At 34.6% G+C, this 14951-nt stretch overlaps 1 protein-coding gene across 6 annotated transcripts; it reads right to left on the reverse strand.

Moving 5' to 3' along the window:
- Nucleotides 1–2152: 2152 nt before the first annotated feature.
- Nucleotides 2153–10561, reverse strand: LOC106056941 (uncharacterized). Of its 6 annotated transcripts, none has more exons than XM_013213890.2 (5): nt 10416–10561; nt 5879–5967; nt 4855–5535; nt 4503–4738; nt 2153–3707 (listed from the first exon to the last, which is right to left on the reverse strand). In XM_013213890.2, exons 3-5 carry the CDS (start codon nt 5522–5524, stop codon nt 3420–3422), a joined length of 1194 nt encoding a protein of 397 aa, XP_013069344.2. In that variant the 5' UTR covers nt 5525–5535; nt 5879–5967; nt 10416–10561; the 3' UTR covers nt 2153–3419. The 6 variants fall into 6 exon arrangements, with proteins under 6 accessions (XP_013069344.2, XP_013069342.2, XP_055880086.1 ...); XM_013213888.2 differs by having other exon boundaries at nt 4855–5545; XM_056024111.1 differs by lacking the exon at nt 10416–10561 and adding an exon at nt 9965–10052.
- Nucleotides 10562–14951: the final 4390 nt, after the last annotated feature.

Raw genomic sequence — 14951 nt, forward strand, 5'->3', positions numbered from 1 at the left:
TTGTTTTGTTTTTTTTTTTTTTGCTTTTTTTTTTTTTTTAACTCAAACATTAAACACAGTATGTGTGTTGGAGTAAATAATGTCACAGTGGAGTACAACTAAAGGATACCTATGTGATTAGTTGAAAATAGTGGAGGAAAGCAAGATGTATAAACAAGTGGTGAAGAATGCCATAGCAAGTAACCTTTCTTGTCATGTCACAGGTCTGTACAACATGGCAAAGAGCTGGTCTAATACTCTAAACTGCCCACAGATTGTGACATTGCAGGTCAGTGTTGAGGCCTTCTATAACAAATGGTCTCAGTCTGGCTATGCTTTTAAACAATGGGGGTATAAGTTAGCTTACTACTAGCTGATTTGCCTAGATCAACACAATAACATAATTTAAAAAAATTGGTAAATATTCAGACTAAAGCTTACTGAATAAATAGGGTCTTTTACAAATTAAAAGAGGTGTACTTGTTATATCTGGAAGTGATAATGGGTAGGCCTATATTCACTCCACTATCTATAAAATACTTCCAATGGCACTCCAATTCCAGGTCTTGACATGTGGCTCAGATATTGGATCAGAACTGTTAACACTGACAGGAGAAGAAGCAAAGGTGAGTAAATGGCACTGGATATATCCACATGGAGAGTGAGCATAAAGGAAGGGTCCCAGATTGCAGATGCCATACACAAAGTATTAGACAGAAGGGTGAAAGTACAACGGTATCTAGTCATAATTGATGCCCAACCTGTGGCCGCAGCTGTGTATCAAGGATTGTCCTCTTTAGTCACACAAGAAGTTGTTAAGGGAAAAGACCATCTCTCGAGACGTAAAATGCTATAGACAGACTCGAAGCATTTTAATAGAATCAATGTCTGGGCTTTTTTTAGCTGGCAATGAAAAAGTTTTCAATCCAACCATAAAAAATGATATAATTGCTCATACAGAGAATTGGTGAAGAGTGAGATGATTGAAGTAAGACAATGACCTCACACATAACCAGAACGGACTGCGCTGGCTTGTTAATGTCCACCAGATAACGAAAATGATATCCCGAAAGTCATCTTTCATGGTCAGCTCATGACTGGCTCAAGAAAAACTGGTCATCCTCACCTCCGATATGTGGATGTAATCAAACAGGATCTCAAAGCAGTGGACATTGATGCTGACTACTGGGAAAACATTGCCCTAGACCACACTATGTGGAGAGAGATGGTGACCAAGAAAGCCATGGACAGCTAAAAAACATTGGTGTCTGCTTTGGAAGAAAAGCATGCCAAAGAAAAAATGTCTGGCTCCTCTACTACCAAAGAGAATGACACCTTAACCTGTGATACATGTGGACGAGAATGTCTCTTGAAAATAAGCCTCAACAGTCACATGAAAAATTGTTCTACGAGATGAATCATAGTCTTTCTACAACTGAAGGCCAACTAAAAAGAATTATTTAGGGACTACATATTTTCATTGCTTATACCATGAAGTTTTGGACAGTAAATTATACTTTCTTCTGAGACACACATTATTACTTGCATTTTTACTGTTTTAATAAATTACATAAATAAAATACATTTTCTTAAGGCAAAAAAAAGGAAAATTGGAACAATTTGTTCTAGAATTCAAAATAAAGAATTTTTTTAAAAGGTAAAGAATGAAACAGAATCAGTGTAGCCACCAGAGACTAAATACAAAACTCAAATCTACATTTTTTTTTCTTCTACCAATAGTTGATTGTGATTACTGTATGTTTGTTTTTTACTTGTATTTGAGTAAGTCTCCTACTTAATGTTAACAACTTTTTCATTGAAGTCCACTAACTTTAGTCATCCTACTATTTTTGTTTCATTCCATCATATTGGGCTTTTTAGTATTGACTTCATTCTTGAATAGCATTTGTGACAAACTTTTCTGTTCCATTTCTTGTTTAACAAAGAACAAATAACAACATTCTAGTTATAGGTGGTATCAAGGGGTTTTTCTATCAAGTTTGGAAATCCTTTGCAGAGAGAGAATTTTGTATGTACTGCTGACAGTCCTTTGCAATGAAGTTTGTCTTTGCTATTACATGAGCTTATATTTTATCTTCAAGGCTACAAATATTCATGTGTGTTTATCTAATTTACTTAAGACAAAAATTCAAAATAAAAAAAAGTTAAACTGTTGAAAAATTACAATAAAAACTTTTATTATTTTAGAATGATATATACAAGATGTGAAATAGTTTTATCTACATTCTAAAAATAAACATTTATTAAGAAAGAAACACTCATGTTTGGTAGATCTATCTTCCAAAGAGCTTGTAAAAAGGTTATATGTCAAAAATAAATAAATAACCAAAATATTTATACAAAAAAAAAATACATACTTTTGTTTTGTATAATGCACATGTCCTAACAGGACAGTAAACTAAATTCAGACCTAGACTGCTTAAAGTATATTAAGTTCATGTTTCATAAGTGTCATTATTTACAAAGACTACACTTGTAGAAAATTTCACTAACATTGTTTAGGATATAAGAATAAACAAATTTGAAATCCTTATGAAAATGGCAACTTGTAATTATTACAATACAAAGAATCTTTAATTGATAGCTTTGGTTACTTATGTATTAATTCATGCTGTATTAAAATATTCAGATGTTTAGAAGTTAATAATACTTTTTTTTTATAACAATTTTCATTGAAGTCTTAAAGTGTGAATAATTATTCAAGTGCTTCAAAGTTTATGTCATATAAAGAAATGTAAGAACTCATTAAATGTATTTGGTCATTGAAAAAAAAACAAAAAAAAAACATTTGATTTCACAACTAAGAAATTTCTCCTAAAATTGACAAAATGACACACATTTGTTATCTTGACTAGAACAAAGAAAACTACAGATTTAAATGTTTCAAATGGTTTGCTGAGTCAGGAAATCAATTTGTGCAATTTAAATTGTAACATTTTATCTCATACTCTACAAAAGTCACATGGTCTATAATTCAGACCAATAAAAATGTTTAACAACAATATTCTATTGACTAATTTATCAGCAGAAATTCATCCTTTTGTCAAATTGTAAATATGAATTCTCAAAATTATGAGAATTTATTTTTTGTGTGTAAGAGTTAAATTTCAGTTTAATTAGAAGTCTAGAATGGGATACATTAGTAAATGTACTACATTCAATTAGAGCAAAATAATGGCTTGTATGACAAATTATCACTTCAAGTTCTCACTGGTACAGTCTACACACAATAAATGTTTTTGATGTCGGCCTAAATCTATTATTCAATGTTTTTAAAATCATATTTCATAGATGTCATATTTTAATATACATATAAAGATTGCAAAGCTCTAATTCTCCCCATAAACATTCATCTAAGTAAGGCTATTTATTTTAATCTGTTTTAGTCCCCTTAAATTTCAATGTATGTACAATTTGTTTCAGTCTACATGGATCACCATACAACCATGTCGATGTACACCAGGAATAGGTCTGGGGGTTGTTCTGGGTATCACACTTCGAGCAGACAAAGCTCTTTCATAATCTTTAGGCTCATAACCATGAAACTGTTTAGAGTACTCAGACTCCCAAACACTGCTGTCTTTAAGTCCTGTACCAGTAAGTTTGTCCAAGAGTGCTTCTGCACTGTGAGTTACTGCCCCCTTTTCAACATGCTTTTTCACATCACGATTGCGTCTCACTTTAGCTTTTAATGCTGTGGGATAAACCTGAAAATAAAAAGGATGTAACTATAATGACTTTCTTGCTTCCCCTTGCATGTGATGCATTTTCAAATACATTAAAGAAATTGGATGAACTAAGAACTCTCTATCCCATTTAAAACAAAAATATTTCAAATTTAACATAAAAAAATATCTTATCTTATAAACAAGTAATTTACACACAAAAAAAAAACACAACAAAGCCTATACTGAGTGAAATTGCATCAATTATTTTGAATCAGTCATGTAATATATTTTTTATACATCTAGACTAACAAAAATAAATTTATGTGATTGGAAATATTTTCATTAAATTTTTTTGTTTAGCGCATCTTTTATGTTTATTGCATGCTCAGTGTGGTATGCTCCAATCACTTTTGTGGACCAGTTGGTGGGGGGAATGGGGATCTGGGAAAAGAAATAAGAAAAAAAAAAGATTGCTCAAGTTTAAATTTGAACTCAAGGTCTCGAGTCTCATTGATGGAAGGCCAATGTGCTAGCAACTGTGCTTTTCAAGTACTAGTTATCTATAGTTATTTTAAATTTTAGCAAACTACCTAATCCTTGAGCTAAGTACATTTTCTATATACAACAAAATTAAATACTTATGACTAAAATTGATTAACTAATAGGTTAATTTTATTGATTATGTGTTGTTATTGCCAATGTATAATTGTGCAAAGTTTCAACTTGATCCAAGATTGGGAAGTGGGAGAAATAACGTGTTCATTATTCCACTCAGATAGACAGAATGAGTTCATATAAATTAAAAAAAAACAAACAAGTTTTTCAAAGACTTACATCAGCTAAAGCTCTGACATTGTGTGTTCGGTGCAAAGTAATGCTGTCCTCCACATCACCTATTCCAAAAGAAATGAAAGGCGGCTTTGAGTTGGACATCAGCCTCGGTACAGAACCATGGCAACTTATGGGTTCACATGTCTCTTTTCTTTCTTTCTCATCATCACAAAGTACAAGTGGTGGAACTTTGGTTTCTCTTTGTAGAACTGCATTACTTTTGTGCTTGACCAGTCTTTCTACCAAATAAATAAAATTATTAGATGTTTTGAGAATTTTAAAAACATTTTGACCTTTATGAATTGAAAAAAGCAATAGCAATAGCCAAAGAAAATATTTTTTGTCCGTTTCTTACCTTTGTTCACAGGCCTGGACTTGCCATTCACAACATGTGGATAATGTTTACTGTTTAATGATGTAGTGGAAGCTTTGCTTTTAGAATTATGGTATGGCTTGCGCCGGAGGTTAAACTTTGAATTACGCATATCTTCAACTTTCTTTTGTTTTTCCTGCACTGAGCTAACTTGTTTTGATTCGTCTTCCTCATCATCTTTGATTTCTTGGCTGGTGGCATTGTTGCTGGAATCTTTATCCAAACACAAAGTCTCAAGGTTTATACATTTTTTATCAGCAGAATCTTTAACTTTGGAATTTGTTGTACTGTGTTCCAGAGCAACCTTTCCAATCTCTAACATGTCAGCATGAGCAGGCTCAATATGTTTTGACTTCTTAAACTCATCTAGCTTCAACTTTGAATCTGCAAGTATTTCTGCCATTGAATGGAACTTTTCGGCAGGCTCTTTCAATGTCTTATGCTGCTCATTTGACTTAGAAAGACAATCCTCATTACTGTCTGATGAAGTTGTGTCTTCTTCTGTAGTATCACCCCAAAGAAGAGGTGTGTGCATGTATTCTCTATCTCTACGTACATGTCGAAAATTCAGGTTCTCTAAATAAGTGTTTTGATTTTTCTTGATAATGCAAGCTTTGAATTGGTTTTGGTACTCTGACTTTTTATGGACCATTTTGTTTAAATCTGAAAAATACTGAAAGGAAAAAAAATTCCAAATTCAAATCTTTTATAAAATTACTACAAATTTGCTAATTCTAATTCTACTCTATTTACATTTTTTTTAAGCTATGTGTACTATTTCATGAACATAAACTATAGATATTGTTTCAATTATCCCATTTTTATTAGCCAACTCAGACTACATTCATGCTTTTCTTTTTCTCACAATAATTTCTAAAAGTGGCACATAATTTGAAAAGACATTTTGTTCAACAAGAAATCTATAAATTAAATAATGTTGAGGTAATTATAGCTGTTTAGTAAATCAATAAGGACATAGAATTATAAAAACTAAACAAAAATTAACCTTTTTCTAGTATGACTTTTCACCATTCAAAATGCAACAAGCAGCAATTCACTCTCTACCTAACTGTTGAAATTTACACACTCAACATTCTGAAATAAGGAGATTAATTTATTTTTTTCAAACCTTGCCAGTTTAGTGCTAAAATAATTTTTTTCATAAAAATGAAAAGAAGAAAATTGAAAAAAAAAAAGAAACTTTTTAATATTCCTGTTAAAAAAATAGATAATAATATGGCTAAGGTGAACAGTATTTTTGGTCCCCTTCAAATGAGAGTAGAGTCACAGTATAGTGATTACCAACAAAACTCAGTGTCTACCTAGCAGGTGTCATTACCATTTAAAAATGCCGGTAGAGTTAACCCCTACCATCTTCCTTCTCTTAACCACACTAATCATGTGGGCCTAGCTTCTTGTGAAACAGTCTCTTAAGGAATGGAGTGAGATTGTTGAAATGGTTGTAAGGACTCTCTTTGCAAACTGACCTGTCAAATAAGAACACCTACACACCTTTTATTTTAAGCACCCTAATGGGAGTCTTGCTATGCTACCATTATGGTCTAATACTCTTATGAGCATTTCCACACAGGTGCCGCTATGAGGCAGGGTAGCTTAGCCAAAGGTGGTCATCACCACACTTTTGTATGCCCTAAGATCTGGGTGCTCTTGAGCAGGCATCTAGGGCTCCTCAAAAGCTTCCATCAAAGTTATCTTCGCTCCATGATGGGCTTATGCTGGCAAGAGTACCCCACAAATAACCATGTTCTGCTAGAGCAGTGATGGGAAAAGTTTTTGAGGAGTGGGACAAAAAATTTTGAGAGAGACATATTTTTAAATTTAAAAAAGTTAAAAGTTTAGCATTAGATTTAATAGCATTATAACTAAATTATTATATATATGTTTTAATACCCGGTAATAATTTGTTAAAAGTCTGTTTGAATCATAAGAGTGAACTGAGGTTTTAATTTGTCAATCCTTACGCACTGAAACAGCCTTTTCAAAGTTTCATTATTGAAAAAATACACACCTCACAAATACATGAAGATCCAAACATAAGGCAAATTCTCTGAGCATGAGATATTACATTTGGAAAACTAGATTTCAACATTAGCCTTTGAATATCTAATTGAAACATTTATAAATAAGTGTTTGAAATGATTATTCAATTTAAGTTCAATTAATCCAAGCTACAAGTTTGGTTTCACTGCTTCACAAACCATATTTAAAAGCATACTGAAAATATCTAAATATTTTTCAATTTCACTGAATGTTCTTTTCATTTTGCCATAAGTTATACCAAATTATATACAAAATTCCTACACTTGTTTTCCTTCACAGCATTCAGTGAAATTAACCTTGTGAAATGCGACAAGTATTATTTTTCTAGAGAAGACGTTGTTGATTGAAGCCTTGTAATGGTGACCTCAAATATCATCAATACATTTTTTTCCCCTCTGTATCTTAACATTTAATTTTTTAATGTAATAGGGAAGATATGTGAAAAATGAAAAATCAGAGAGCCATTCCAAAATTTCAAATATTTCAGATTCTGCAGGTGTTTTTCACATTTAAGTAATATTTTATAATTCTCAAACTGACTTGAAGATGTGTCCTGCACAAAGCCATGTTAATTTCTTGAAGTAAAACACATCAGAGTATTCATATTTTATGAAACAAAGGAACTCTTGAAATCATCTGTAACCCCATAGAAGTAAAGAGTATTGACAAGCTCATCAAGAACTGGTTCTATATTTCAGCCAGTTTTAACAGAGGATGTCTTGATGTATGAAGCAAACAACATTGAACTTGAGGTAGTTTTGATTGAAAATCTTTACCAATCTATTATTTTTCCCTATCATATTTAGAGCTCCATCTGTCCTAATATTGTATATTAGTGATGTAAGTACTTTCAAAATTCTTAGACCTTTCACAAGTCATATAAAATGTCTGGCCCATTTGTTTAAAAATCACAACTGGCTAAACTTCTCAGTAACATAGAAATATTAATCAATATCTCTTATAAATAAAGCGTTGATAGGAATTGCACAATAACATTTTCATCGTTAATGGCAAACTCCATAGTAATTGAGAACTTACAGGTACTAGCCTTTAAGGCTAATTGTAATGAAAACTTTTTAGCTATTAATTCCTTTCTATGTTTTTCAAGATAAGATAGGCAAGATAAGATAAGCAGTTTCCTAACCCTTTTGTTATCCAGGTTTAAAACTTAGCAAACATAAATACTACATTGTGTATACATTAAGAGTTGCAATGTTTTAAGAAAACATACAGTAATATAAAGAGACAATAATCCCAGGGTTAGTAGCACATTTCCATGACAAAATTTTAGGAGATTTTTTAAGGATGAAATGTATGATGTGTATATATATATATATATATATATATATATATATATATATATATATATATATATATATATATATATATATATATATATATATATATATTATGCGTGTGTGTGTGTGTGTCCGGCCCATTTGTGTCATTAATTGTAAAACAGACACAAAACTATGCATTTATCAAATCAATTATTGTTACTTCATTTTGGAAATAATAAATATTTTACCAACATCCCACCCAGCACAGAAACAATGTCATCAGCTGTGGTATGTCCACAGAAAATGTAATGAAAGTTATCTTTTAATCAAGTAACAACTTGACTGTCATCCCAAAACCTCAAAGAACCTTTTTTTTTAAAGATTTATTAAAGAACATTACAAATGGTTGCTATTCCATTTTTAAAAAATAAGAAACAATCTGTATTCTCTTTGGTGGAAATGTACATTTTTAGTTCCTATAAGTATCTAATTATCTAATTACTAGATCTAACTTAGATCTAAATCTAGATGCTATTTCTAGCTAGATTTACTGACTTTCCACGGAAAGTCACTCTTACTGTTACAACAAGGAGATTTTAGATGAGGGCGGGCCGGAGGGGGTGCAGCCTACACATTAGGCTGGTAATTGCACTAATTATAGACAATAGTAACTACAGAGTAGATCTAGCACGCTTCAGTCGCAACCTTCAGAAAAAATATTGCCAGATGAAATGCTCGCTTGAGCCAAGGCCATCTTCAATCACGAGATCGCGCTTCACAACTGGGTGAAAGACGGTGTAGACGTGTCACTGGTCAGCTCATTAACACAGCCAGCCCATAACGTCATGCGATCAGAATGCCTAGTTACGCTGTTGTTTCCCCTCCCCCCACTTTTAGCAAGAAATAAGCAAAATTATATTTTTAAAAAATATTGAGTAAAAATTTTAGGTGAGTGGACCAAATTTTAGGAGAATTCTGGCAATTTTTAGGAGAATTTTAGGATTTTAGGAGACTTCTCATTTTTTAGGAGATTTTAGGAGCGCTACGAACCCTGTAAACCCTAATGTTTTGCTTGATCTTTTTTACTAATTTCATCAATATGGGGATTCCATGATAACTGAATTTATTATAACATCTAGATATTTTGAGTTTTTAGTCTGCCTATCTGGTTTACCACAAATAACATTTAGTTTTTATTTGTTGCGCTGGATGGGATATCTATACCATATGGGGGTTGACCGATTGGTAAAAGACAATTTTTATTTTGGCAAACTTGGAGAACAGCTTTACAACTAAGGTTCCCTATAGATCAAATCAGGCATCTTTTTGCTCTCACTGGCAGCTAACAGCAGATAGCCTCTGAAAGAGACAGCTGGAGAGCTCTCATGAAAGTCGCAGGACATTTAAATTTGAGACTCAAAGAAGGGCCCTAAATTTGAGACTCAAAGAAGGGCCCTAAATTTGAGACTCAAAGAAGGGCCCTTGCCAAAGACAGGCATAGACTATAAAAAAAAACTTAAGTAGACCCCCCATGTACAAAGACTTTATCTGCGTATATATGCAGGTCACCACTGGGTTTGCATGATTATGTAAAATTTAAAATACTGCACTCATCCTTATTACCTTAATCTTAAGATTTGAAGAGACTGCCTATATATTTAAAATTTAAGCCTATTATATTAAATTATTTTTATAAAAATTCAAGCAACAGCCAAAAAATAAAAATAAAGCAAATTACAGTCACCAAATACCAGTTTTAGATAGTCTCTATTCAACTCTATTGACAACTATTGAGTCTCTAGAACTCTAACTCTAGAGTCAAGAGTGAGAGTCTAGTGACCTAGTGATAGTCGAGTCTCAAGACCTCACACTAGTCCTAGGTCAGCTAGGTCCTAGTCTACATTTATCATTAGTCACTATTTAGTGATTAGTCAGGTTAGATTTAGATCTGATCATCACATTAAGTGGTCACTGAGTCAACTGAGACTGAGACACTCAGTGACTCTCACTGAGATTCACATGTTCAGACCTGTTTGTTTTTTATTTTAAATCTTTTTCTTGATTTAATTAAAATTTTGTCTTTGAAAAAAAAATGTTTTTTAGATTTACCATGATTTAGTAAATTAGTCTGAGTTAGGTGACAGTGATTGTCTATATCTCTTGACTTTGTGTAAAAAAGTAAATAAACATAGTGTAACGTACATTAAAGAGTCTAAGACTAGATCTAGTCTATAGCTAGTCTTGTTCTAGATCTAATCAAGTGTAGATCTGGTCGTATCTTTGTTTTGTTCTTTTACAAGTTTACGAAAATATAGGGGAGGCTATAAAGAATCTACGTTTCCATGGCATGAATTTGAAATCGAATTTTTGAAAGTTTTAAAAATTTGTTTCGAAGAATAAAGAAATAATTAATTAATTATGAAGACGTGTTCGACATGACTTAATAATTATCTAGACTCAAATACTTTCATCATTCTCATCATATTTATTAAAAGTATTTAAAAAAAACATTTGATCTACTCTAGTCCATAGTCTTCTCCATTTCCATAAAACATGTAGAACCTTAGGTCCAGTGGCGTCACTAGGGTCGGTGTCACCCGGTGCAGTAAGCTCTATGTGTTGCCTCCACCCAAGGAGAATTTTAAAAATTGTTTATTTTGTTTCTTTATGTTGATCAATAAAACTGTAAGCTAAGTTGATTGACGGTTCTTATTTAAAATGCCTTTTTTTTTACATAGATTAAAATTGTAACATTATTGAACTTAGACACATTGAGTTGAACAAATGTTTTTTAGAGATTATTTCAGAGCTACTTACGGAAAAAGGTTTTAAATTATACTAGTGTTTCTCAGCTGCTTCCGAAAGGGCAAATCAAGAGTTGAACAGGTTTATGTCCTGCAAAACATCGTCGACCAAAGTCTAGAATACCAAAAAAGAATGTTGATCAGTTTTGTAGATTTATAAAAAAAAAAAAAAAAAAAAAAAAAAAGTTTCATAGCGTCCATCTAAATCACTCTGTAAAACAGCAAGAAAATAAGGATAAAGTCCAAGTAAAGCGACATCTCTTCAGCAAATCAATCTGTTGTGTGACAATAAATGGGGGAATAACGGAATTCTTCAATATTGACATGGGTGAGATCATATTCTTGTAGACATCGACGATGTCATTCGGATCCCCATTGGGTAAACCAAACCGAGTTGAAATTTGCAGAAATATAGCATTACTTTGAAAAAAAAAAATAAACAGGAGATGACGGATAAAGACCCACACAAAGCTGTGCATATTAGATGCGGGTCACCCAATACCCCCTCGCCTCCCCAGTTGAAATTGGTCATACAGATCGTTAACAAATAGAAAAGTTAATCTATTTAGGCAGCGTTTCATGTCGGAATGGAAAGCAGGAGCTGTCTTTCAAAAAAAAAAAAAAAAGGCCTTTCTGAACAAACAAATAAATTAGATTGGAGATTAGAATCCACCTTCTCGATAGTCATTTTCCCAACGGCCACCTACGCTTCGAGATGTGGAAGATTGAAAAGAGGCTAAACGTGGCTAAGCAGTGATGCCTGATAAGTATCCCATGAATAGCACACTGATATAATGTTACCAATAGAGAAATCCTTTCCTGCACAGCCATTCGCCATCGATGGAAGTGGTGACTGAACGTCGATTGAGATTTGTGAGACATATCATTAGACAAGACGAAACACGTTTACCAATGTCACCCTTAACATGAAAGCCGAAAAGAGGAAATTAAAAAACAAAAAACAAGGCCGTACACGTCTAACAAGGCTTTGCACCTTTTAGAAGTCCTGAATTTGGTGGGCACCAGCTGAGAAATGGCTTTGAAAGTCGCCTTAGACTGATTTCTGTGGTGAGAGCTTGCTACCCTATACGTCGAATGTCACGCGAGGGAGCTTAAGTCTATATATTTTTCAACATTTTGCAACCAAAAAATGTTACGTTTGCCACTGAACTGGTCAGATAAGATGTTTTGTGGAGCGCCTTTAAGCTCACTTAAAGTTTTATGCGGCGAAGCCCCGGGCGCCTAACCGTTTTTCTGCACTTATGAGCTTCAGAAACTCTTCCTCCTGGGGTCTACAACGCATTTTATGCAACTTGGGTGTCACCCCCTGTTGGGTGTCACCCTCACCCCCACACCCCTCGCGTGACGCCACCTTTAGGTCTAAGCCTTAGTAGAATATCTAGAGAGAGGCCGGTCCATTCTTTAACGTTGTCCAGCCAGCGTTTCTTTGGTCGACCCTTTTTTCGTGCTCCCTCCACTGTAGGCCTACTGTTAGACACCTTATTTATAGTTTAGTTATTTAGCGACGCACCATAGAAGACGCATATTGAACGGGACTAGTGACGTTTGGGATATATGTTGGGTTAGAGACCGGAAAATCAGTTAGCGATATAATCCTCTAGGGTAATGACGTGTTTAGTGACAGAGACTTTTACTGTGGACTTTTCTTAGAATAAATACATGTTACATTGTTCTTCAGCGTTGACTACATCTCTTTACTTGTTAAAACCGATGTCTTGTTTTGTCTGGATTGTTGATCAACTACACTGAATACACCCGAACAATAAAACTCAAACGCTTGCAGAGTAATTGGTTGAAATCAACAGTCATCTATAGTTGACCTCAAGACAGTCTGAACAAGCAACATCACACTACCTTGAAGGATTTTTTTTTCATTTGATTTTAGGCACATTTCATTTTTTAAAAAGTATTCTCTTTCTCTAAGCCAGCGGTTCTCAACCTTTTAAGCCCGGCGACCCCTTTTTACAATCTCCCACTTTGCCGCGACCCCCCCCCCACACACACACACAGCAATAGAAGAATAGACAAAAACAATCCATATTTTCGATGGTCTTAGCCAACCCCTGGCTAATCGTCATTCGACCACCAAGGTGGTCGCGAACCACAGGTTAGGGTTAACCCTACACAGTAAACACAAACGGGACCTTAAAAGTTATAGGTCTTCACGTTACAATTAAAGTCTTACAATATGACCAGGTCAGCTTTCGTCTCTTTACAATATAGAGGAGTTTCTCATTTTTGCAAGTGTTTTTTTTTCTTTTAAGTTTTTTTTTTACTTGTTTATAACATAAGGTAGCCATGGTCCTATGTGGAATTCTAGGTAATTTCATCTTTTAGCAAGCAGGTGATAGGCCCACTAATTATAATTAATGCTTTAAATATCGGAACATTTATCATCATCGGTGCCTTGACTTTCGTCCTAGGAGTGCCGTGACCGTTCGAGTAACCAAATCCACCCATCGTTATCCAGTCAGTTCTACTTTGGACAACCGCCCTTTCTTCGTGATCCCCCCCCCCCCACACACACACACACCGTACCTCGAAGAATGAATTTCGATAGCGAGTCATGTCTTACAATTAGACAAAGTACACAAAACTGACATTTACACACGTGTACACAATATTTTATATCACAATTATAATCATGTTGTTTATTGTGTAAAATTAGATATTAGATGCATCAAGCTTCTTTTTTTTCTTTGGGAGGTATTAGGACAAAATATTGTTATGACTTTGCCATGCGCACCACCATCCAAGATAGTGCAGAAAGAAGGTGCGCACTATCTGTGACTAAACAAGTCGGATGTTGACATTAGGACTAACGATTTCCGCCCAAGTCTAGAGCCAATATGGATCGAGATGCTGTGCTCAAGGCAGATGTCCTTTGTGTTTGTCATGTCTCCGTGTAAATAAACGTCAATGTCCTCGTTGAGTTGCCTCACTTAAGTTATTACAATTGGTCTCAGAAGTGGGGTTATAGGCGACTCAACGAGAGGAGGTAGGATTCTAGCACAATGGCATCTTTGAAACAACTAGACCAGCTTTTATATATAGTTAAAGAGCTAAGACAGGAACTTCGTTACAGACGCCTGAAGCTTGGTGGTAGCAAGGAGGTGCTTACAGCTCGTCTCAGGCAAGCCCTAATTGATGAAGACGAAGATCCGGAGACCTACCTATTTGAAATTGAACCGGAGATTTATGAGCTTATTGGCAATATAAATGAAGGTATTGATGCAATGTGTGAACAAATGAACAGTATGGGGAACAAGGTAGATAAAATGGTGTCTCAGCTGAAAGAAGGAGTAGACTCGTTGGTAAAGGAGCAGTTGCATGTAGACTCGTTGGTCAAGAAGTTGCGTGGTCAAGACTGTGGTTGCACAAACAGTGGTGACGGAGACGCTGGGGATTTGAGCGCCGTCTGTGTCTGTGTTGTGGGCAAGTCTTGTGGTTGTGACTTTCAAGACGAGAAACGTGATGGCGATTGCTGTGATGATCTCAACGGGATGTACCGAGTCAAACGGAAGGCGACAAATGAAGAAACTGAAGTCTGTTATGTGCCTGAAGCGTTTGTTCCTGTTGTACCTGTTACCAATACCTCAATGAGCCGGACAGATCAAGACAACGTTGGGTCTGCGTTCGAGCCTGTTGCTGTGGACTTTATAGACCTCTGCCTATCTTCCGGTGCCTACGAAGGAAATTCGAAGCTCGGCAACTGCATCCAGAAGTTTACCATGAATTGTACGTGCGGCGCATCACACATAGAATTTAGATGCCAAGAAAACCACCAACAGGGCATATGTACTTCTACTATCATCATCGACATTGGCATAGACGAATGTCAATCGGACTACTCTAAATCTGAGCCGTCAAGAGGAAGACATTTTCCACTTGAAACTGAAGAGACCTGTATTCT

This window comes from Biomphalaria glabrata, chromosome 3 (genome assembly GCF_947242115.1).
Source record: "Biomphalaria glabrata chromosome 3, xgBioGlab47.1, whole genome shotgun sequence".
Lineage (NCBI taxonomy): Eukaryota > Metazoa > Mollusca > Gastropoda > Planorbidae > Biomphalaria > Biomphalaria glabrata.